Below are 23,590 nucleotides of genomic sequence, written 5' to 3'. Positions count from 1 at the left end.
AAGCCCAGACATTAAATAAGTTTCACCTCAGAACACAAAACAAAATTAAAAAGCTTTAAAAGTTATACAGAGGGATAGCATTCATCTTCACAAAGGAAAGGAATTCTTATGAATAACATGATAAAGGAAAGAGAAACAAACACAATGACTAACTGTTGGGAGGGAGAAGTCTGAATTCTAGATCATTAAAAGAAGTTCTTAAAAACTCAATATGTCAGGAAATAATTCTGTATTTTTTTGTCCTCATTTAGGCATACCATTTGTTTGATACAGTGGAAGTATTCAGAGACTAAGCCATCAAAAACCTGGCACAGAAAACAAACTCGTATTTTCTAGCACGGAATTCATGTCTGGATTAGATAGAACTGTGCATGCTACAAACGTTTTTTGTTTGGGTATTTTAAAAAGTTATGTTTTAAGCTAAGAAGCAAAGTTAACAGAAGACCCCTAAGTATTTTTTTAAGTTATGCTTTAAGTACAGAATGAAAGAGAATAGTAGATTAATATTAACACACATTAAAGCTTTACTTTTAAAATACAATTAAAAAGAATGTAGATATGAAATATATGAATAAATCCTTTACATATTTTAAGTCATCTAACAGCAAATTAGCAATGTTACTCTAAATTTTCAATGAAAGAACGTTAAAAATCTTTAGCTTATTCTACATAGGTAAATAAATCATTAAGTATCACAGAAGCAGAGTCCTGACAAGACTGATAGTTAATGTTAGAGTCAGGTCAATATAAAGAAAAACATACTTTAAAAGACCATAATCAGTACCTAGAATGAAAACAACTCATATTTTCTTCCTATTAATTTTATGCTTTAAAGCTAGCAAAATTAGTGTCTTAATATGTTGAAGACAACTAGGTTTTCTCAAAGCGACAAAGAAAGTTTTCCATCTCTAACGTTATGACCCTGACTTACATTTCGCTACTCCACAGGCTTATGAGATCAAAGAACCATTTCCTCTTAAATAGTCTTATATAGGTGTTTCATTAAGATCAATGTCAGTATGAGACTCTAAACGTCCTAAATACATAAACAGGGATAAATTCCACCTGCTTCTCAAGGGATGCTGGGAAATCTGACAAAAGTTTTGAAAAAGTATTCACATGAAAGAAGGTGCGTGAATTGGGTAAAGAATACTATTTGAAATAGCATGAATAGGATTTTTGTTAAATAAATTAACTGTTGTTTCATGACTGCAACACATAAATTCTAACAAAAAAGTAAACGAGTGACAGTTTAACAAAGAATCATAAAGATATTTCCCACCTTTCAGAAAAATTATAACATGTATACTACTTATATTGAGGCATTATGTAAAAATTAATAGTCAACATTAGAAAAACTTTAAATCTATTTCTACAACCCTTGGTAATGCCAAAAAATGAAATACATTCTCCCCATGGCTAAGGTTTTCACATTGTTCCTTGTACTAACTCTATATAAAACTACTCCATTTTCTGACCTATCTACTTCTCTCTTTGTACCACATTTCCAATTTATATATATGTATATTATCAGATCCTTGCTTAAACTGGACGGTGTTAAAAGCAATGTGAATATTAATTCTACAGATCATAGATTTGATATCTCTGTCAATTTTGTACATATAACAACGTAAGGGACAAATCATGACATTAATTATCCAGTTTATAAATGGATAAAGTGTCTCTCTTCTTTCTTGAAGAGAAAGATGCCTTTCTTGAGGTCATCTGACTACACACTTTTGTTTCCAGAAAGTCAAGACGGGAAAGGGAGAAAAAACCCTCCCCGTTTATAACCAGTGGGTACTTTACTAAAAAGCACTCTCTGGGAAAAAAACAAACTATCCTCTAAAATTGAGTTAACTGTGGATTTCAATTACGCATGCAGTACATAGTGTCCAGTAAAGCAGGTGATTAAGCACTAATAAATGTTAATTATTAGATTAACAAGGTAATGGTATGTTTCTTAAATTTTTCTAAAAGAATTTCAGGCATTTTCAACTTACTATACGTAATTTAGCTCTACAATTCCTTAGTAAAATGTCTTGCCTACTTACGTAGCAATGAAACCACATATTCAAAGAAAAATAGCTAGTAAAAATAATGATGCTATCACAGAATGATTAGCATCAAGAACCAAAAAAAACCATACATGATTGAATAACCATACCTGTTGAATTTTGAATTGCGTGTTGGTGATTCTGCACCTCTTAAAAGTTGTCTGAAATACTTCAAAAATAGTTATGACTTATTAAACTAATATTTGATATTGAAACATGCTATTTTACGTTACTACTTTCCAGTTTAAAAAAAATATTACTTAAATCAAGTGAATATAACCACAGTCAAATAGAGTAAGGACAGATACTGCACATGGAGGTATTCAGGCCATTTCATTTCCACAAGCCTGTAAATAACACATACACAAGAAGAATGGGGTTTCTGCATCACCACTACAAAGTCACTCAGGCATATGGCAAATGAGATAGACCAATTTAGTCACAATCTACTAGTCACATACATACACACATGGTTTTGTTATTGAGAATTATTTTTATAATCAACTTCTAATCTCCTTTAAGTTATGAAGTGGAAAACAGTATTCATTTTCTTAATCATGTTTTATTTTTCTGTTTATTTTGTTACTTGAATTACTCATCTAACATATTAAAGCCACTAATAAATTCTGAAGAAGAATCCTCAAACAAGATTAATATTTTGACTTACCTCATCACTGTGACAGAACATAGGAGTAAACACATTTTCCAAGAGAGAAAGTACATGTTCATATGCTTCAAAAAGACATCTCATAGTTTGAAGTTTCACAACATCTATATATGGGCCTTCAGCAACTATTAAAAAAATTACAACATAGAAATTGTTTATGAAAGGCATAAATACATTATATATTAGTTTAAAATTTATGACAGTGAAAGAGAATACAAACAATACTAAAACTGTTTTACAGAATATCCACTGTCAGGCATATAAATCACACTGGAATGAGGAATCAGAACAACCAAGCTCCAGTTCGGGCAAGTATTAGTTACGTGAATGGTGAATAAGTTTCTTCATCAAAGCTTTCATCTTGTTAGGAAAACAGGATAATGGCTGCCTGTGTATCTCACACAGCTGTTGCAATAAAAAGCAGGGAATACATGAAAAAAACTCTGAAAAGAGTAAAAGAGCTACAAAATTCATTCTGATCATCATCTTTTACTTACTTTTTTGTATCTCTTCTACAATAAAGGGATCAAATCGAATTTTGTCAATACTCTCATCCAAACAGTATGTTTTATAAATCTTCTGTAACTCCTCATGAAGAGACAGCATTTCATCATTTGATAACTCTGGTCGCAAAATTCTGTCATTGAATTCCTCTAGCAAATTCAGAAAGAGTTTTTTTTAAAAGCGAATTATTTTCATTGAATAAAACTATTCAATGAAAACCTCATGTCCCTAATCTAACTGTAATCAATATTTAAAGCAGCAATTATAAGCAATCTACTCATCATTTTAAAGCTTTTTCAAAAGATTTAATTGGGAGTAAAACAACTACTCAGATGAAAGAAAAGCTCAGTCAATCAAATATTTTATATACTAATATGAAATATGTAAACACTTGCATAGCAATACAAATGTTCTAAAATTTAGAATAGTAAACACATTTGTAAAATTCTCTTTAAAGAACATATTGGATTAATTTCTTATATCAAGGGTTTTTAATATTTTGAAATGATTCACTAAATAACAGTGAAAACTAAGGCTTTTTTAGTCCCAATGCTTTTAAACAATGTATCTTTCTATCATGGAGGCTACAGACTAGTGATGGAGCAGAGAGTCTGAACAAATCAATCTTTTTCTTCTAAAATGATAGATGATACCATTAGGAAAGCCAAAATACTGACTGCCTTTTTTTTTTAATTACAAGAGGTAATATGGAGTTTGCCTCTTAATTCTTTATTATCCAAACTGAAACACAGAGAGAAAGGAAGGAGTTTTTTGTTTTAAAAAAGAAGAAACTGGAATAGAACATAAAAGATCTTTGGGAATGATAGCAAATTCATATAACTGGAGTCTCAAAAAGAAAGGAGAGAGAAAAAAAGGCAGAATATTTGAAGAGATAATAGCCAAGAATTTTCAAAAATGATTAAAGATTCCAACCCACACATCCAAGACTCTTAGTAAAATCCAAGAAGGATAAATAAAAAAAAACATTACAGTCAAATTGCTAAAACCCCCCCCAAAATAAAGAGAAAATTACAAAACCAATTAGGGAGAAAGGGACATATATATATGGGAACAAACATAAGAATGAAAGATAATTTCTCATTAGAAACAATGGTTCTGTCTATAAGGCAATGGAAGAATGATTTAAAATGCTGAAAGAAAAAAAAAACCATCAACTTTAAATTCTCTATCTGGTGAAAATATCCTTTTTAAAATGAATACAAAATAAACATGTTTTCAGACAGACAAAAGCTAATAAGGGAATTTACCTCCAGCAGATTGGTATTATAAGAAATGCAAAAAAGATGTTATTTCAGCAGAAGGAAAATGATAACAAAATCCAGTTCTGCAGAAAAAAATAAAGACCACCAGAAAAGTAAATATCCCAGTAACTCTCAGGGCCAAAATGTTTGTGTGCGCGTGCGCGCGTGTGCGTGTGTAGAAGATTGTTGACTGTTTAAGAAAGAAATAACAATGTACTGTGGGGTTTCATAGCCTACACAGAATTAAACTATATGATAACATGCACAACAAGCAGGAAGGGAGTAAACTCAGGTACACTCAGGTTCTTATATTGTTCCTGAAACAGTAAAATATTTTTAAATTAGACTGTGATAAACAGAAGATGCATAGGGTAATCATTATGACCACTGAACAACCGCCAAACAAAAAAAACAGAAGAGACATAAATAAAAAGTCAACAGAGGAGATAAAACAAAACATTAAAAAATGCTCAAATAACTCGAAGAAAGGTAGGAAAAGATGAAAAGAAGAATAGATGGAACAAATATGAAACACCAAGACCAAAGATCTAAGAATAAACATACAATAGTTACATTAAGTATAAATGTACTACACACCCTAATTAGAAAACAAAGATTATCAAACTAGATTTTTTTTCTTAAAAGCAAGATTCAACTATATAGTGTTTACAGTAAATACATTAAATACCTTAATTATATAGAAAAAAGTATACAATGCAAATTCAAGTGTAAAGAAAGATGATATAGCTCTGTATTATTATCAAACAAAACAGACCTCAAGACAGAGAATTACCAAAGTTAAAGAAGAGCACTCTATAGTGATAAAAAGACAGATTCATCAAGAAGACATAACAATCTTAAGTGTCTGTGCACCTAATATAAAGTTCAAAATACATGGAAAAAAATTAATAAACTAAAGGGAGAAATAGCAGCTCCATTAAGAAATATGAAAAAATGTGTAATATATGAACATGAGCCATCAATTTACCTAACTGAACACTACCCAAACACGGCAAAACAGGCATTCTTCTCACATGCACATGAAATATTCGTTAAGACAGACCATATGGATGGGCCATAAAACAAGTTTCAATAAATTTCAAAGAGCTGAAATCACACAGAATATGTTGCCTGAGCAGAGCAGTATTAAATCAGAAATCAGTTATAATAAGATACCTCAAAAATCCCCAAATCTTTGAAATTTAACAATATACTTCAAAATAACTCAAGGGTCAAAGAATAAACCACAAGAAATTTTTAAGTATTTCAAACTGAATGACAATAAAAAAACAACAAATCAAAACTCTCAGAATTCAGTTATAGCAATTCATAGAGAGAAAGTTATAGTTTTAAGTAAGAATATTAAGAAAGAAGTGATGTGTACAAATTAATCATCAGTGTTTTCACCTTAAGAAACCAGAAGTGCAAACTAAACTCAAGGTAAGTAGAAGAAAGGAAATACTATAAATGAAAGGTGAAAATGAGTAGGTCAAAAATATTAAAAATTTTATAAGCCACTAACAATACAGATTAAGAAAAAATGTACAAATTACTAATAAAGAGGGGACTTCACTACAGCTCTATAGTAAGAGGACTTTAGGAATAACATGGTGACAAAATAGGTTACTGAAATGCACTAAAAGCATTTAAAAAGCCACTGTCCATTCATGATAAAAATTCCCAGCAAACTATAAAGAGAAGGAATTTTCTCAATCTAATAAAGGGATCTACAAAAAAACCCAGACTAATATCATACTTAATGATATAACACTAAATGATTTTACCCTAAAGCAAAAATGTCAGCTCTCACCACCTGAATTTAGCATTAGAGTAAAGGTCCCAGCCATCACAATAGGCAAGAAAAAGAAATAAAAGACATAAATATTACAAAGGAAAAGGTAAAACTGTGTATTTGCAGATGACATGACTGTAAATATAGAAAATCCTAAGGAAATCTACAAAAAAGCTACTAGAACTAACAAGTGAATTTAGCAATGTCACAGGATACAAAGTCAGTATGTAAGAAATCAATTCTACTTCTGAACTTCAGCAACAATTTAAAAAATTATTTTAAATACCACATGCAAATAAATCCAAAATCAAAGACCCGTAATGAAAACTACAAACCATTTTCATGAAGAAAAATTAAATAAGACTGAAATGAATGAAAAAATATACCCTGTTCATGCATTGGAAATCTAAATACTCTTGAGACACCATTACTCCCTAACTTGATCTATAGATTCAATGTAACCCGTGTCAAAACAACAAAGCAGGCTGTGTGTGTATGTTGGGGGAGGGTTGGCAATTCTAAAATTTACATAGAAATGCAAAGAACCTAAAATAGCTAAAACAATCTTGAAAAAGAACTAAGTGGGAAGCCTTAGACCCACCTGATTTCAAGACTTACTAGACAGCCAAAGTAATCAAGACTGTGGTACTGGCCAAAAAAAGCAGACTTGTGGATCAAAGGAAAACAGAATCCAGAAACAGACCCACACATATATGTTTTAACAAAGATGCCCAAATAATTCAAGATGGGAAAAAAATGTCTCTTCAAAAAATGGGTATTGGTAAAATTGGATACCTATACAGGGGAAAAATAAATCTCCACCCCTACCTAATACCAATACAAAAATCATTCCAAGATAGATCACACACCTGTATGTAAAATAAAATACTATAATGCATCTAGAGAAAAACAGGGAAATAAATACTACCTTGACTTAGGATAGGCAAAGATTTCTTATGGAAGTCTCAGAAAGCACTAGCCATAAAATTAAAAACAGATACATTGAATTTCATGAAAATTTAAAAGTTCTGCTCATCAAAAGACACTACTCAGAAAATGAAAAGATAAGCCATAGTCTGGAAGAAAATATTAATAATACTTATATCTGACAAAAAGACTTGTATGTAGAATACATGAAGAACTACTATAATTTAATGACAAAAAAAAAGACAATTCAATAAAAAATAGGCAGAAGACAAACAATTCCATAGAAAGATATTCAAATGGCCAATAAGCACATGATAAAGTGTCATTAGAGAAACTCAAATTAAAAGCACAGCAAGATACCACCACACACCAACTAAAATGGCAAAATTCTGGTAAAGCTGTGGCACAATCAGAACTCTCCCACTTTGCTGGAGAGTAAAATAGTACAATTACTCTGGAAAACAATTTGGCACATTCTTATAAAATTAAACATATATCTATCCCATGACGCAGCAATTCTACTTCTAGTTATTAAATATATGCCCAACAGAAAGCCCCATACAAAAATGTGCACAGCAGCTTTATAATGCCCCAAAGTAGAAGCGATGCAGACAATCATCTCCAAGGAGAATGAATTAAGTGTGATATCCTCATACAAAAGAATACTACTTAGCAATTAAAAAAAGAACAAACCACTCATCTACACAACAACACGAATCAATCTCACAAAGCATTATCCTTAATCAATGAAGCCAGGCACAGAAGAGTGCATACTACGAGATTCCATTTATACAAAGCAAAACTAATCTGTGGTAAGGGAAATGAGACAGTGATTGCTTTGGCAAGACTGGGAGCAGGGGTGGATCATTTGGGAAGGGCCCTAAGGGAATTTTCTAAGGTGAAGGAAATATTCTTTGTATCTATAAAGGTGTAGGTTATACTGATGTGCAGATTTATCAAAACTGATCTAAGTTCTATGAGTTTCACTGCACAAATTATATCTCAATTTTTTTAAGTTATATTTAAAAAAGAAACCAGGTGCATTAAAAAATTAATCTTTTCACAGATAAGTCGATACAGTGTTTCTAAATCCAACAATGCAAGATGTTATAGAACTTATGATCAAAATAAAACATTTTTATATTTGATCATTTAATCAAAATAACCCTCAACAAAAACTATGACAAAAACGCTAATGATTGGGTCTTCAATATATTTTCATTATTCTGAATTTTTAGTAGTTTTTTTTTTCTACTAGTAGGATTTGGCTGAAATCAGTTATAGACTATGTCACAATGTGGAAAGGAGTGGACACTTGGGAGCCAACTCACAGGTACCCTTAGAATATCTAGTAAATGAAATTTAGTACAATGACAGATGACAACTAAATCATCAGATCTAATCTAAATATTGAAGTATATGAAAAAGTTTTACAATGACTTTGGTAAAGTACACAGGTAAGCCTCACCCACAGTCAGACAAATCTGCAACACGTGCACTGCTCCTTCTTGTTTCAGAAAGTTCATAAAACGAAATAAGAGATCTTGCTGCTCTCTGATTTGCTTCAATTCTAACTTCAGCACCTTGATACAATACAGGAGGAAGAATAAGTTAGGCTATATAAATATGTGCTAAAACTGTTTATATCAAAAGTAATATATATTACTGCTAAAAATACTTACAGATGGTTTTTTATTTCTAGGTTCTGCAAATTTCTGCAAGAATGGAACCAAAGGAGAAGGTGGTTCAGTTGCTTTTTCAGGCTTTGAAGAAAGAGAATTAATTAATTCAATAAAATGCCATTTGATTTTATAGATACGAATCAAAATTCAATGCAATCTGAAGTATTTTCTAATATGTCCAATACTTACTGGACTGTCATCTATGAAGATGATAAGCAAATGATTCACAGTATCCTAATGGAAAAGAATAAAGATAGATCAAAATAATTCCATTACTGTATGCTGTCCAGAATTCTCAAAGCTTTTGTCATATTATGAAAGTTTCTAGAAAAATGAAGAAATAAATGTAGCAGTGGTAAAGCATTGCACTTATGTAATACAGAGGGACTTTTAAAAAATCTACAATATAGAGTTCTCAACTATCATGAAAATGGGGAAAGTTATTTTGACTTTGGCATTTAAGACACTTATAAATTATTCCTGTTTCTTCAAAATCTTATGGGATCAAAAGTAAAAGCAACTCAAGTGTCCACCAATGGATGAATGAATAAACAAAATGAATAAGCCAAAACATGGAATATTACTCAGCCTTGAAAAGGAAGGGAATTCTGATGAACCATGAAGCTACAACATGGATAAACCTTGAGGGCATTATGTTAAATAAAATAAGCCAAAGACTGCAAATACTGCAACATTTCCCTTATATGAGGTACCTAGAGTAGTCAAATTCATAGAGACAGAAAATACAATCAAGAAGCAGGGCTGCCAGGGGCTCAGAGGAATGGAGAATTACTGTTCACATGGGTACAGAGTTTCAGTTTTGTAAGATAAAGAGTTCTGGAGATAGGTAATGGCGATGTGGCTCAACAATGTAAGTGTACTAAATACCACTGAACTGTACATATAAAAACGTTTAGGATGGTAAATTTTATGTTAGATGTATTTTATCACAATTAAAGAAAAAATATTTTTTTACATCTTACTGGATCAGCGAGGAAATCCAGAGAAGGAAGGAACACTGAACCAGAGAGGATCTCTCTTAAAAGTAAGGTCAGGGATCTGGAAAAAGGAACAATATTGTATATATTTTAGTGATTTACATGAGTTCTTGCAGAGTAATCCTGCTCATATGCAGACTATGACTCAGTAGGTCTGGGTGTGCCCTGAGATTCTGCCATCTCTAACAAGCCCCCAAGTAATGCTCATGCTACTGTTCACAGACCACACCTGGAGTCCTTAATTGGCTAAAAGAGGAACCTACTTAAGAGGAAAAAAGGTATTTCCTCAGCAGAAGGAACTTGAGTGAGCATTAGAAAACACTACCTCAGAATATTAACATTTTTATATATAATAAATTCATATGTAAAATTAATACTTGTAATTAATATTATAATTAACTATTAGATTAATTGTAATTAATATTAAAAGTTTAAAACTGAAGTGTTTAATTAAAATATCTAAAATACTAAATTAAAATAATAAATTTTTAAAAATTAAAATTTTTGAATAAAATAAAGTAATATTTAAAGAACATCACTGAAAATAAGCCATGATTGGAAATATTATACAGTACAGGGAAACACAGGTTATTATTTTGGAGTAACTTTAAATGGAGTACAATGTATAAAAATACTGCATCATTATGTCATACTCCTGAAACTAATGTAATACTGTAAATTAACTATACTTCAATTTAAAAACAAACAAATAAATAAATAAAATAAGCCATGGTTTTCCCTCTAAGGATTATCAGGATAAGAGTAAAGAAGTAACTTCATGGAATAATCTAAATATGCCCCTGTAGGAACAAGGGAGGCTAGACTAAATGACCTCTAATTATTCTTCCCAGGTAGATACCTTAAAACCTAAATTTGTCCGTACAGCTTACTCAAAGTGTTCTGCCAGGGAGTCATAATGTGGGTGTCTTTAAAAAGGAACACCAAGAAAGTAACAAAAGTATAATGATCTCAAGTAAGAAAACTAATTTTTTATATTTATCTTTGATTTCCCGAGATCAATTTCCAAGAAAAAATAATTTGCAACACAACACATCATGACTACTTAGTTCCTAAAATGGTATTTTAAGATCTAATAAATTATATTTCATAAATGAAAAATTATTCACATCATAGGCTAACCTCAAGTTTCAGTATACTCCTATTATGATCAAGAATAGCAGTCTACATATGGTATGTACTGCTATGACATTTTCCAGTCTATTTATACCTGCAGTCTGTTGCTTTAGGAGGCAAAATATAAGGAAAAAGTAGTTCAGTAAGTTTCCTTAAATAATGTAATTCATCTCTTCGACTCCTCAAAGCCACATGAAGCTCTGGACCATATTCTTCTAAAGCAGCTTGCTGTAAAAACTCTGTATTTTCTACTGTAATAGAGATAAGAAATAAATATTAGGAGAAATTAAGCAACATAAAATAACTTCAACCATTTCCAGTAACAAATAGAAAATAATTTAACACAGCCATTCCTTTCTTAGCCTTCCTTTCTTTCCAAAATGTATTCTACTGGGAAATGTTTCACAAACAGGATATAAAGAAAGTAATTTTTCTCTTTGCTAAAAGTTTTTAAGTTATTCAAAATAAATTGATAAAAAGGCTCTTTCCCCCCAGGTAAACAAAATTTTAAATTCATGTTGTTACTTTACAAATTATATTAAATATATGTAAATTTTTTAAAGTGGAGAAAACTACAGAAAACATCTAACACACACAAAACTTTTGTTATCAAATGTTGCATCTTGTTCATATTCTGCAAAAAAAAAAAAGAATTCCCTGTGTAAGAGTTCTTTATTGTCTCTTCTGTCAAATCATTCAGGTAACCTTTTAAAGCAATTACAGTAATAGAAACTGGCTTCCTTGGTTAAGCTCTGTATCTTCTGCCCAGAGTATAGGACACAAGAGGTACAGAACTGTGTATGGTAGAAGTCTATGAAATTACATTACTTATAAATATTAACTGATGATAAAATTTACACTAACAGAAAGATTTCTTAACAGGCCAAGCAGTAAACTAATACTTTAAAACTTAAAAGTAATAGTATTGCCACTCCTTTTTATAATCCTTACAAGAGTAAGAGAAAAACAAGTCATGCTTTCTCCTATCTGCATTCTGGGCCAAGTTTTAAAAGCCTGGTGTGTCTGTGAAGGGACTCTTAACACTGATTCAATGACATTTATTTTTGACTATTTATTCCTTTTTTGTTTGTTTGCTTTTATTGTTGCTGTTTTTCCTTAATGGGGATGCTGGGAATTGAACCCAGGATCTTTTGCATGCTAAGCACGCGCTCTATCGCTGAGCTATACACACCACCTATTTACTTCTATTTTTATTGAGAGATGCAAGCAGGTTTACCAAAAAAAGCCAATACATGCATTCTAATTGTGTGAGAACTAAGAAGGTAAATGAAGGTTACCTGAACCAGAGGTACAAAAGCAGGCTTGGCAAAGGAGGACATAGTTTTTATAAGAATGCATTTTATTTTATAATCATGCAATTGTTTACCAAGCACTTTCCCCTAAGAATTTGGGACACAGGTCTTTCACCGACTGATGATTTTGAACAAATGATATAATTCCTTTGAGACTCAGTTTACACACCAGTAAACAGTTATTAAATAGTTAACACTGAAAAATTGCCATGCACAATGCACAAGTAATGATAATATTTGGTGCGATTAAGTATTCATTTATAACATAAATCAAATCACTAGATTGGAATCTACTCAGCATCTCTCAGATGTGAGAGATTTTTGTAGTCCTACGTAATGAGAAAATAAAGGAATCAGGCAAAAGGTAAAAAGAATATAAGGGAAAGAAAACCTTAATTGGGAATATAAGCAAAATACAGATGCTGAAAAACAGGTCACGGATTAATCCTCACTAATCATCAGTATATCTACTGCCTAATCAGTGGACAGTTTTCAGGCCACAAAAGGAAAAATCGCAGAATCCAGGACAAAGAGATATCGTTAGGATGAAAGACTGCAGTAAGGTCCTTCAATTATTACTGAATTTAAATTAAACCAATGCTTCTAATGTATGTATTTTCAACATTCCTAAGGGCGATGGAAGTACCTACACAGAAAACCTGTATGTAGTTACTACTCTCAAGAGGCAGATTAAGGAGAGAACACCAAGAGAGTAAAACTGAGTATGAATGAAGAATTGAACCTTTAATTACTTCCTGAGTATAACTGAGGGGCCAAAGAATTTAGAAAACAAATTCATGCATTAAAGGAACGAAAAATCAAAAATCTGAAAATCTTTATTTACAAGTCTAATTCACTGTTATAATATTTAGAACACCAGGACCTTTGGATAAAATGGAGTCCTCCTAATTCTCTGGCCTTTTCATTCTATGGATTTCATTATGACAATGTCATGAATGAACCCAATCTAACATTTTATGGTAATTTTATAATTGAGGACCACTTTTTACATGAAAATTAGCAACCCCTCTCCTGCAAAGACTCAAGGATAAGTTTCAGTCAAACTGGTCTGTGTATTATACATATATAACATCACTCCTACAGAAACAAAACAATTTGGGGATTTTATTAATTGATCAATTTAACTAAAAATAAAAGACAAATCCATTTACTCATAGCCTGAGATCAAGGTGTTTGTCTTTATAACAAAATTAAGAACATATTAAAAAAAAAATTTCCCACACAAAAACTTGCACACAAATGTTTATAGCAGCTTTATTCATAACTGCCAGAATTTGGTAGCAACCAAGATATCCTTCAACAAGTGAATGGATGAACAAACTGTGGTACAATGGAATATAACAGCAATGAAAGAAATGAGCTATCAAGGCATGAAAAAACATGACGAAGTCTTAAATATATAATTCAAAATCAAAGAAGCCAGTCTGAAAAGGCTACAGTATGATTCTAACCATATATAACAATCTAGAAAAGGCAGAATGATAGAAAAAGTAAAAAGATCAGCAGTTGCTAGGGGTTCATCAAGGAGGGAGGGAGGGATAAATAGGTAAAATGCAAGGGATCTGGGGGGCAGCGAAACTATTCAGTAGATATTGTGACGATGGATACATGGCATTATGTATTTGTCAAAACCCATAGGAAGTACAATGTAAGGAGTAAAAACCCTAACGAAAACTACAGACTTTATCATGTATAACTGAAAAATTGTGCTCTACACTGGAATTTGACACAACATTGTAAAATGATTATAAATCAATAAAAAATGTTAAAAAAAAAACTACAGACTTTAGTTAATAATAATGTATCAATATTGCCATATCAATTGTAAAAAATGTGCCAACTAATGCAAGATGTTAATAATAGGGAAGGGGGAATACATGGGAACTCTCTATACTTTCTTCTCAATTGTTCTATAAACTTAAAACTGCTCTAAAAAAGTAGAATTTACTAATTAAAAAAAAAAGGTTTTTCTGTATTTTTTTCTGACAGTAAAGTAGCCTTAACAAAATGGCTACAACAAAGTTACTACTTTCTGGTGTTTTTGCCAGTGACAGGACAATGATTTTAAAAGTTAAGTTTTTTTTATTTAACAATTAAATTATACATATTTAAATTCTTTCATTTTTTAACTATGTTGAAGGTAAAACTATTTTTAATCATTAAAATATTATAGGATAAACACCAAAAAATTTTAAATACATAATTTGAAATGCTTCTCATATCTGAGGAATTATACATACCAAAAGGACAAATAAACTAATAATTTAAACCTCTGTTCAATAAAAAATAAATAAAATAAAAATAAACTGATAATTTGACTTCTGCTCAACCTAAAACACAATTTCCCCAAACATACTGATCATAAGAATTGATATTATGAGGGAGGGAAAATTGGTTCCACGCTCAAAAGAGTTTGAGACGTGGTGGGTTAAACAAAGTTAAAGCTACTTCTTTGCTGCAAGACTACTCAGGAGAGATTCTGGGAATGCTAGTGCTTACTGGGAATTTCCAGAAGAGGAATACAATACGTAATAATTACCAAAAAATATGACCATGAAACCTCTTCTACATAGTCATGTACATAGAATGGTTTTCTTCTTGGGAAAGCACTGACAAAAAATACCACAGGCAGACACAAAGAAAATTTCAGTTTCACAAAGAACCAAGTACAGAGCATATAAGTAATTTTGTTAAAAATTAACATTTCAGCTGATCTAAGAGCAAGAAAAGCCCCAAACAAAGATTTCCTTCTTTCAGTCAGAAAACATTTGATGAATATATGCTATGTATACATCACGACACTACAAAGGCCAGGACACACATGAGAAACTGCAAACAGGTCATCCTGACTAAAGCACAATTCATAGTGAAGAACAAGAGTAAATTAAAAATACTTGACTAAATCGGAAAGGGTGTAAATATATGACAGTTTAGACTCTATAGCAGAGTCCCTAACTTTTTTTTTTTTTAAAGTAGGGAGGTAACGTATGAGAACTATGGCACTATGAAATTAACATGGTAGTAGTATATAGGATAGGCTAGGCTAGGCTAGGTCAAACCTGTTGAAATCACTAAGGGAAGGGGGGAGATGTGAGAGATACCTCAGGGGAAGTAACAAAGGCAACAGACTACCATTCAAAAAAAGGCAAGATTCATCAATAATATACCTAAAAATTAACTATTTTAATTTTCATAGATTGAGTTCTCACAATAACTTATATGGTTAACAAACTATTGAAAAGGACTTTAGTTTAAAAGAATACTCTCACAGCATCTGTGAATATATCAGTTAATGTATCAGCATTCAGACTTAGATATTTAAGTCGAAAGTTGGTATATGAAAAACAATCACTCAAACTTTGTAGTAGAAAACTGTGTTACCTTTATGACTGGCTTTAACTATCACTTCTATATGTTTCATTGCTGCTTTTAATAATTTCTTGGTGATAATAGATGGAATATCCACCTAGAAAAATTCAACAGTAAAATAAAACCTTTAAAATACTTATCACTAAGTTACAATGGCAGGTATACTAAATTTAAGATATTGGAACATATGATCTTAAAAAATAGCAATATTATTTGGAATCTTTCAAAAGTATAATTTAAAAGCACTTTACATTCTTGGATCATACTAACTGCCACAGTAATGGAAATATAACTTAATAGGCATACCCTATACACTAAATTTTTCTCACAAAATAGTATCTTTATTCTTGACTTATTTCTTTAATGTGTTTGTTCTAAATGCATTCAAGAAAAAAATCTCAAGTAACTTATCTCTTTGAGGTTACAAATTTGTGTTTACTAAGGTTGCTTGAAAATGAACTTTTTCACTGAGTTTACAAGATAAATTCTGGTTTTAAGATATATGGAAACATTCTATTTTGGAATAATACTAAGTTTCACCATTCCTCACAGACATTTTTCAACTTAAAGGCTGGAAACCGTAGTGACTACGGTAGGTTAGTGAGAGACAACTGGGGGCTCACAAGTACACACATTAAGAGACATAAATAACAACAACAACAAAAACCCCAAAACTTGCAAATTAAACTAAATCACCAAAAAGCATGTTTATTGTACTTCAATGGTCTTATCATCCATCTGAAAACTCAACACATTATGTTCTCCCTTTATCAAAAGCATGAGAAAACTGCATCACAATAGTGTTTTCTGTTAACTTTTCAATTCTTTTTCAACTCTGTATTAAGGAAGATGAAAAAAAATCACAGGCTGATAAATCAAACAAGCATGATGGATCATAAACCCCCAAATTTTAGTAATTTATTAGTAAAACCCAGAGCAGTCTTGATTCTTAGCTGTAGAGTTTAGATGATATCAAGGGATAATGTGCAGCAGAGGAACTTTTTAGCATAGCAGGTAGGGACTTTTTCCTAAACCTACTCTTCATACACCTATGCTGGTACTAGTGATTATAAATTGGTCTCATATTTATCAAATAAACAAATGTTTTCATTTTCAAACATTTTACAGAATCTTGTCTTCTGAGGATACTGAAAGATTTTCATTTTTAAGTTCCATTTGAGAGACTTCAGGTCATAATCAAAATGGTAAAATAAAGAGTTTGTCACTAAACTTTGACTTTAAAAAAAATTGTGGACCTTAAATGACTGTTTTCATTATCCCCAAACTGCCAGTTTACAATATTCAGGCAATGGTATCAAGGACATAACATTGTACTAGGAATAACACGACCTAGGCTTAATCCTTTGCCCATTAAAAACCTCTGACACTTTGACAAAGAATATTACTAACTTTTGTGGGGAGGGTATAGCTCAGTGGTAGAATTCATGCTTAGCATGCATGAGGTCCTGGGCTCAATCCCCCAGTACCTTCACTGAAAAAAAATTTTTTCTCAGCAAAAAACAAAATAAAAAGTATTACTAACTTTGTATAAAATAGGTGTGATAATGACCCATTTATCTTCCAGGATAGTATGCAGATAAAATGAAAAAAAAATTATAATATAGCATAACAATCCAGAAAATTAAAAAAAAAAATTTGCAAATCATATATCTGATGAAGGAAGTATATTTAGAATAAATAATGAACTCCTACATCTTATTAATAAAAAGACAAACAACCTATTTTAAAAGTGGGCAAAGAATCTGAATACTCATTTTTCCAAAAAAAAGATACACAAATGGCCAAGAAGCATCTGAAAAGATGTTCAACATCATTAGTCATAGGGAAACGAAAATCAAAGCCACAATGAGATATTGCTTCATATCCACTAGCATGGTTAGAATCAAAAAGGGAGATGATAACTACTTCTGGCAAGGATGTAGAGTCAGAACCCTCATCCACTGCTGGTGGGAACCTAAAATGGTATAGCCACTTTAGAAAACAGTTTGGCAGTTCCTCAAAAAGTTAAAACACACAGTTACCATTTGATCCAGCAATTATACTCCAAAGTAAACCCAACAGAAATGAAAACATACATTCCATGCTCCTCCCGCTCAAAAATAAAACCATACACAAATGCTATGGCAGCATTATTCATAATGGCTAAAAGGTGGAAACAATCCAAATGCCCATCAACTGATGAATGGTAAGCAAAATGTGGCATAAGCATATGATGCAATATTACTCAGACATAAACAAGAGTAGGTACTGATATATGTTACAACATGACAACATGGATGAACCTTGAAAACATTTTGCAAGCAAAAGGAATCAATCACAATAACTACAGAAAGGATACTATAGTTGTCACGTATAATATTCAACCAACCAATAATCCTATCATTGAACATCAGTTCCCCTTTTCAGTCTTCCTTATTATAAATTATACTGCAATGAATCTTTGAACATACATTTTTATACAGTACTCTGATTATTTCTTTAAGATATACCATAAAAAAAGGAATTAAATTTGGAAGTATAGACATTTTTAAGTCTTTTAATAAAGATTATCAAACTGCCTTCCAGGGTAAGAGTTATACTAATTTTAATTTATACTTGCTTTGCCTGTTTCCCTACAGTTACCATTACTAGACATTATCATTCTTTTTTATCTTTCCTAATCTGTTAGGTAAAAGAACAGTATCTCATCAAAAGATTATATTTATTTCATGTGAGACAACATATCTTCAAATATTCATTGGCCATTTCATATTTTCTTTGTGAACTACTTATTCATATTTTTTGCATATCTTTGCTACATGGTTGACTATACTGTTCACTTCTCAAATAGGTATAAAGCTTTTAACAGGATTTATCTTTATTTACTAATGGCAGAGATATTATATACCAATTTATTGTCAATATGTTCAGTTCTATTGAACTGACAAGGCTGTAGGCAAGTATTTGTGTCTACAGACAACACATTGTTAAGCATTTATAGATAAAGACCAAAACATAAACAAGATATGGCTTGAAATTTTTTAAAAAGTAGATCATAATCATTACCATTTATTCAGTAAATTCATCTAAGCGGAACATGATTTTATTTTCCTATAGTTGTCTTTTTATTTTTAATTGTCACAAACCAAGATATCCAAGCATTAAATTACAGAAAGCAAAATTAATCAATGAATCAAAAGTGATCCATGTATCTTTAAATCTAAAAAAATTAAAAGTGAAGAATAAAACAAATACAAACAGTATAGGATAAAGTAAAAATAAGATTTAAAAAGTCTCTTTAGTAACAATGAAATCTCATTTCCCAATTTCTCATTATAAATACATACCTTGTGAATCCTTCGAATTAAGACAGATGCAAAAAACCGTAATATAATTCTCAGTTCATCAACAAATGACTCATCGTCTGTTACATCCCTTCAATTGAAGAGAAAAGTAAGCATTCAGCAGTTCAAAGAAATACAGAGCTTCACCATTTACTTATGTTATATTTTTAAAAAATAATGCATTACATTACAAAATAAATGCAAAATATAAAGAAAATAAAAATCTCCCATAATTCTAGTACCAAGACTTTATCTCCCTGCAGACATTCACATGTACATAGTCATATTCTTAAGATTTTTAAGATCATTTTCTAAATACCATCAAAAAAGTATCTAAGAAACAGAACAAAGAATAACTTTGGGAAGCTACAGAATTAAATACAAAATTTTTAATTAGCTTAAAATATTTATAGATTAATAATATTAACTAATTCTAAAAGTTAAAAAAAGTGTGTTCTACTTGAAAAATAAATTGAAAATCAAATGTCTTTAAACAAATTTTGACAACCTTCTGAGTTTTCCTGCAGTTCTGAGGTCCCTAGAAGAATTAGGACATTTCCTTAATCAAATGCTGATATCTGGAACTTGAAGAGGATGCTAACTGTTAAGTTTCTTGGTAGAATAAGGAAAATAATTGTATCAACCATGCTTCCCACTATTAATTCCAAGGAAGGTACTATCACATCATCAGTAACTATACAGGAGAAAATACATACTTCAACATTTAGAAATACAACCAGATTTTATGTCTGAAGAGTCATAATAGGGGTGTGGGGATGGAGGAGTCTTTACAACAGGATTCATTTTACAAAAGGCCTCACCATCAACTTTACTTAAATGGTAAATGCCCCCTATTTAAGACAGAATGCAGTGTAAAAAATTAATTTACATAAGCTTTTCAGGAAAATATGACATATAAACTGGATATTAAATTTGTTTTAATACACTATAGATCAACTCAACTACTAGCATTTTTTAATAAGGAAATTCAAAATATACTGCATCAATATAAAATTAGGGTAGCTGTCATTAAATATTACATCTATAAGTCATATGGGTGTAAGTGTTGAAATATATAATTAAATTCATGCTTATGTAAAACAACATATATTTATTAAATAATATAGCTTGGATTTCTGATTCCCAAACCAGAGTTTGAGTTTCAGATCTAGAATATTTTCTATATCCTGCTAAGCATTGGGCACTTATACATCCATAGCAGATAAGAAAAAGTTATTTCAGGAAAAAAATATTAACTTTCCAGGAAAATTCTACTGAAATTTAACTCAATTTAATGAAATACCTGAATATAAATTTTCCTCTAAATGTACAATTACTTCAAATGTAAAAAGTGCATACAAAATAGTAAATCACTATAATTAAGAGCCATGAGAAATTCTACATGTTACCTTTCTTTCAAAAGATAGCTTAGAGTTTTTTCCTCTTTGTTATCACTAAACTGTTAATTGACTGCCTACATCAGTGGTTCTTAATTGGGACCATTATGCCTCCCAGATAACATTTGGCAATCTCTGAAGACATTTTTGGTGGTCACAACTAGAGGGAGGAAGGGGTGCCACTAGCATCCACTGGGAAAAAGCCAGGGGTGCTGCTACATACCCTATAATGCACAGTACAGGTCCCCAAAACAAAAGAATTATTTGGCCTAAAATGTCAATAGTGCCAAATTTGAGAAATTGCGGCCTACAGTGAAAACACATCGTTAGCATGCTTAACTTACTGGTATTCATTATACTAAAGAAAAAAGGTGTTACAGAAAGAACTTACCTGTACCAGGGGTAAACAAAGTTCTCCAACACTAATTCAAGAACCTGCATAAAAAATATTTTTTAAAGAAAATCAAATTAATTAACTAATTCCAAGAAAGTAAACCGCACTACTAAGTAATACATAATAGTAGCAAAAACCAAGTTTAGTATACCAAATATTGGCATCTAATATCACACTTCCACGTGAGAAAATGTGTATGTCAACCTTACATGGTTGTGATGATGAAAGAGAACATATGAGAAAACCCTTTGACAACCATAAAACTCCACAAAAAAGAAAAATTACTCTAATAGTAATGACACACACACATTTCTAAATATTCTCATAATTTAAAAATAGTTTTAAAAACCTAAATTGTTCCTGACTCTGAAGCGTCACTGAACCAAAAAAGTTCCGTGGAAAGAAGGAAAATAACAGGCTTGTCTTTTGCATTCCTCTCTCTGTAAGTCAGTAGTCCCAGAATAAAATGAGGAAACAAATAACTAAGACTCCTATTAAAGGATCAAAATTAGGTGTCCATGATTATCTTTGAAAGGAGGACAGTGACTAGAAGGGAGCATGAGGGGAAATTCGGGGTGCCAATAATGGTTTTATTTCTTGATCTGGGTGGTTATACTGATATGCTCACTTTGTGAAAATGTAGCTGTACATTTAAAGTCAATATGTAAGCTTTATGTGAAAAAGCAGTGAAACAACACAAAAGACAAAGGCTGTTAAACTTCCATTTCTTGAGCCTGGGTGTTGCAGTATGGTTTAATTTTTAAAGGGACTTGCAGCAGTGGGCATTAACTTTAAAAAGCACTGAGGAGGGAATAAAACAATATATCTAATCTGATTATATACCTTCTCTGCAGCAGTAATGAAGACAGTGGACCCTCTAAATATTGACAAGATTCAGGTTTTTTAGTAAAAAAAAAAAACTAAGCATTAGTGATATTAGCTGCAAAAAGATACACACAGAGTTAGGACACAGAGAGGAGACAAAAACAATTACCATTAAACATTTAAACTTACTTTATTCCCCAAATCCAATCAAAAATTCTACTGATTTTACATCTTTTCTACAGCTCCACTGTTCAGGTCCTCATCTTCTCACCCCTCTACACAGCAATAGCCTGTGGTCTCCCTCCTTCTAAGCAAGCTCCCCTCCATCCTCCATAAAGCTGCCAAAGTTGATCTAAAACATGTATTTGACCACATTACTCCCTTGCGTGAAACTCTCAAAACATCAAACCACAATATATCAAAGTAAGAAAAGTGGAGCTGCACTGATTTTGAAGGGGTGGGAGAAAGCTGCATGCCAGCAGCTTTGACCATCTACTTCCTTTTAACCACCCACTGCATCCTGTGAGTCACATCTGAAAACTCTAGCTACACAATTTGAAAATCACTGACTTCCACAATCAATTAAACTCCTTCAGCATGGCTTGATGATCTGATTTGTAAAGGGCCATATAAAAATTGCTTAAGAACTAAGTAAGTCCTGGGTTTTAGACTGAGCTCTACCACCAACCAGCTATGATACTTGAGAAAATTATTAAAACTCTCTAAATCCTAGCTTTGGTAAAACCATCAATAATAGCACCTACTTCACAGGTTATGTGCTGTCATGAATAATGCAAGTACAGTGATTAGCCCAAAGACTGCTACACAGTAACTGATCAATAAATACTAGCTACTAGGATACAACCTCTTCATTACCCACATCCTCTCTCACATTTCACCCTCCAGCTTACTGAACACTCTACCTTGTTTCAACGCCTCTCCTTCCTTCCAAAAGCTCTTCCCATACCCTGAAATATGCTTTCCCACATCATCAGGCTGGCAAACTTTTAGTTTTACTTCCTGACTGCCCCTCTCTCAACAGTTATGTACTTCTTTCTCTGTACTAATGCTATATTTTGTACATTTCTTCCACTATTGACTGCACTACATTATACTGTGTATATCTGTTTATATGTCTACCTCGCGTCTCAGACCAAAGTTCTCAGAAGAAAGAAACCAAACCTTATTTCTATTTTTATTCCTAGGGCCTAGTCCAGTTCCTGCCTATAGTAAGATCTCAAAAAATGTTTTTAAATATTGAAGCTAATATTTTTTGAACACCATTATGTGCCAGGCACTAGGCCAAGAGCTTTACATAAAGTTCTTTCCATTTTTTTTTAAATGAGTGTCAAAGCACAAATAATAGTCTTGCTAGAGGTCTTGTCTTCAACAGACCTTAAATCAGCACTCTCCAATAAAAATATGTGAGCCACATACGCAATTTCAAATTTTCTAGTAGCCATATTTTTTAAATGTAAAAAGAAACGGATGAAGTTAATTTTATATCTTATTTAACCCAAGATACCCAAAATGATAATATCGTTTCAGCATGTAATCAATATAAAATATATAATAGGATATTTTACACTTTTTTCCTTACTAAGTCCTCAAAATCCAATATATATTTTACATATACAAATTGGACTAACACACTTCAAGTGTTTATCAATAACCACATGTGGCCAGTGGCTACCATAATGGAAGGCACAGTCTTAAATCAGGGAATCTAGAGGATGAAAGCAGCTTACAGAAGAAATGAAAAAGAAAAATGCAAACAGTTTAGCATTTATGTAGCACACTTTTAGCCAAAGAAGGATTCAAATTGGGAAAAAGGACAATTAGGTAGGACTCAGATGCCAAATGCTATTCTTCAACCAATTAACATTCAATTTATTCAATACATA

General features: G+C 31.6%; 1 protein-coding gene across 5 annotated transcripts in view; it reads right to left on the bottom strand.

Moving 5' to 3' along the window:
- Positions 1-23,590, bottom strand: part of SNX14 (sorting nexin 14) — a 58,239-nt gene that overhangs the window by 21,581 nt on the left and 13,068 nt on the right. For 4 of the 5 annotated variants that reach the window (XM_031456005.2, XM_031456009.2, XM_031456006.2 and 1 more), the window contains exons 5-15: positions 20,859-20,902; positions 19,074-19,161; positions 15,739-15,823; positions 11,118-11,274; positions 9,875-9,950; positions 9,081-9,125; positions 8,892-8,972; positions 8,678-8,792; positions 3,222-3,377; positions 2,725-2,849; positions 2,168-2,226 (exon numbers count right to left, since the gene is read on the bottom strand). In XM_031456005.2, the coding sequence (XP_031311865.1) occupies positions 2,168-2,226; positions 2,725-2,849; positions 3,222-3,377; positions 8,678-8,792; positions 8,892-8,972; positions 9,081-9,125; positions 9,875-9,950; positions 11,118-11,274; positions 15,739-15,823; positions 19,074-19,161; positions 20,859-20,902 (1,031 nt within the window). The remainder of the gene's footprint in view (positions 1-2,167; positions 2,227-2,724; positions 2,850-3,221; positions 3,378-8,677; positions 8,793-8,891; positions 8,973-9,080; positions 9,126-9,874; positions 9,951-11,117; positions 11,275-15,738; positions 15,824-19,073; positions 19,162-20,858; positions 20,903-23,590) is intronic. The other variant, XM_064486886.1, reaches the window with a different exon arrangement.

Source organism: Camelus dromedarius, chromosome 6, assembly GCF_036321535.1.
Source record: "Camelus dromedarius isolate mCamDro1 chromosome 6, mCamDro1.pat, whole genome shotgun sequence".
In the NCBI taxonomy this organism is placed as follows: domain Eukaryota; kingdom Metazoa; phylum Chordata; class Mammalia; order Artiodactyla; family Camelidae; genus Camelus; species Camelus dromedarius.
The sequence above is the reverse complement of the archived record's forward strand: the minus strand, read 5'-3'. Positions and strand labels throughout refer to the sequence as shown.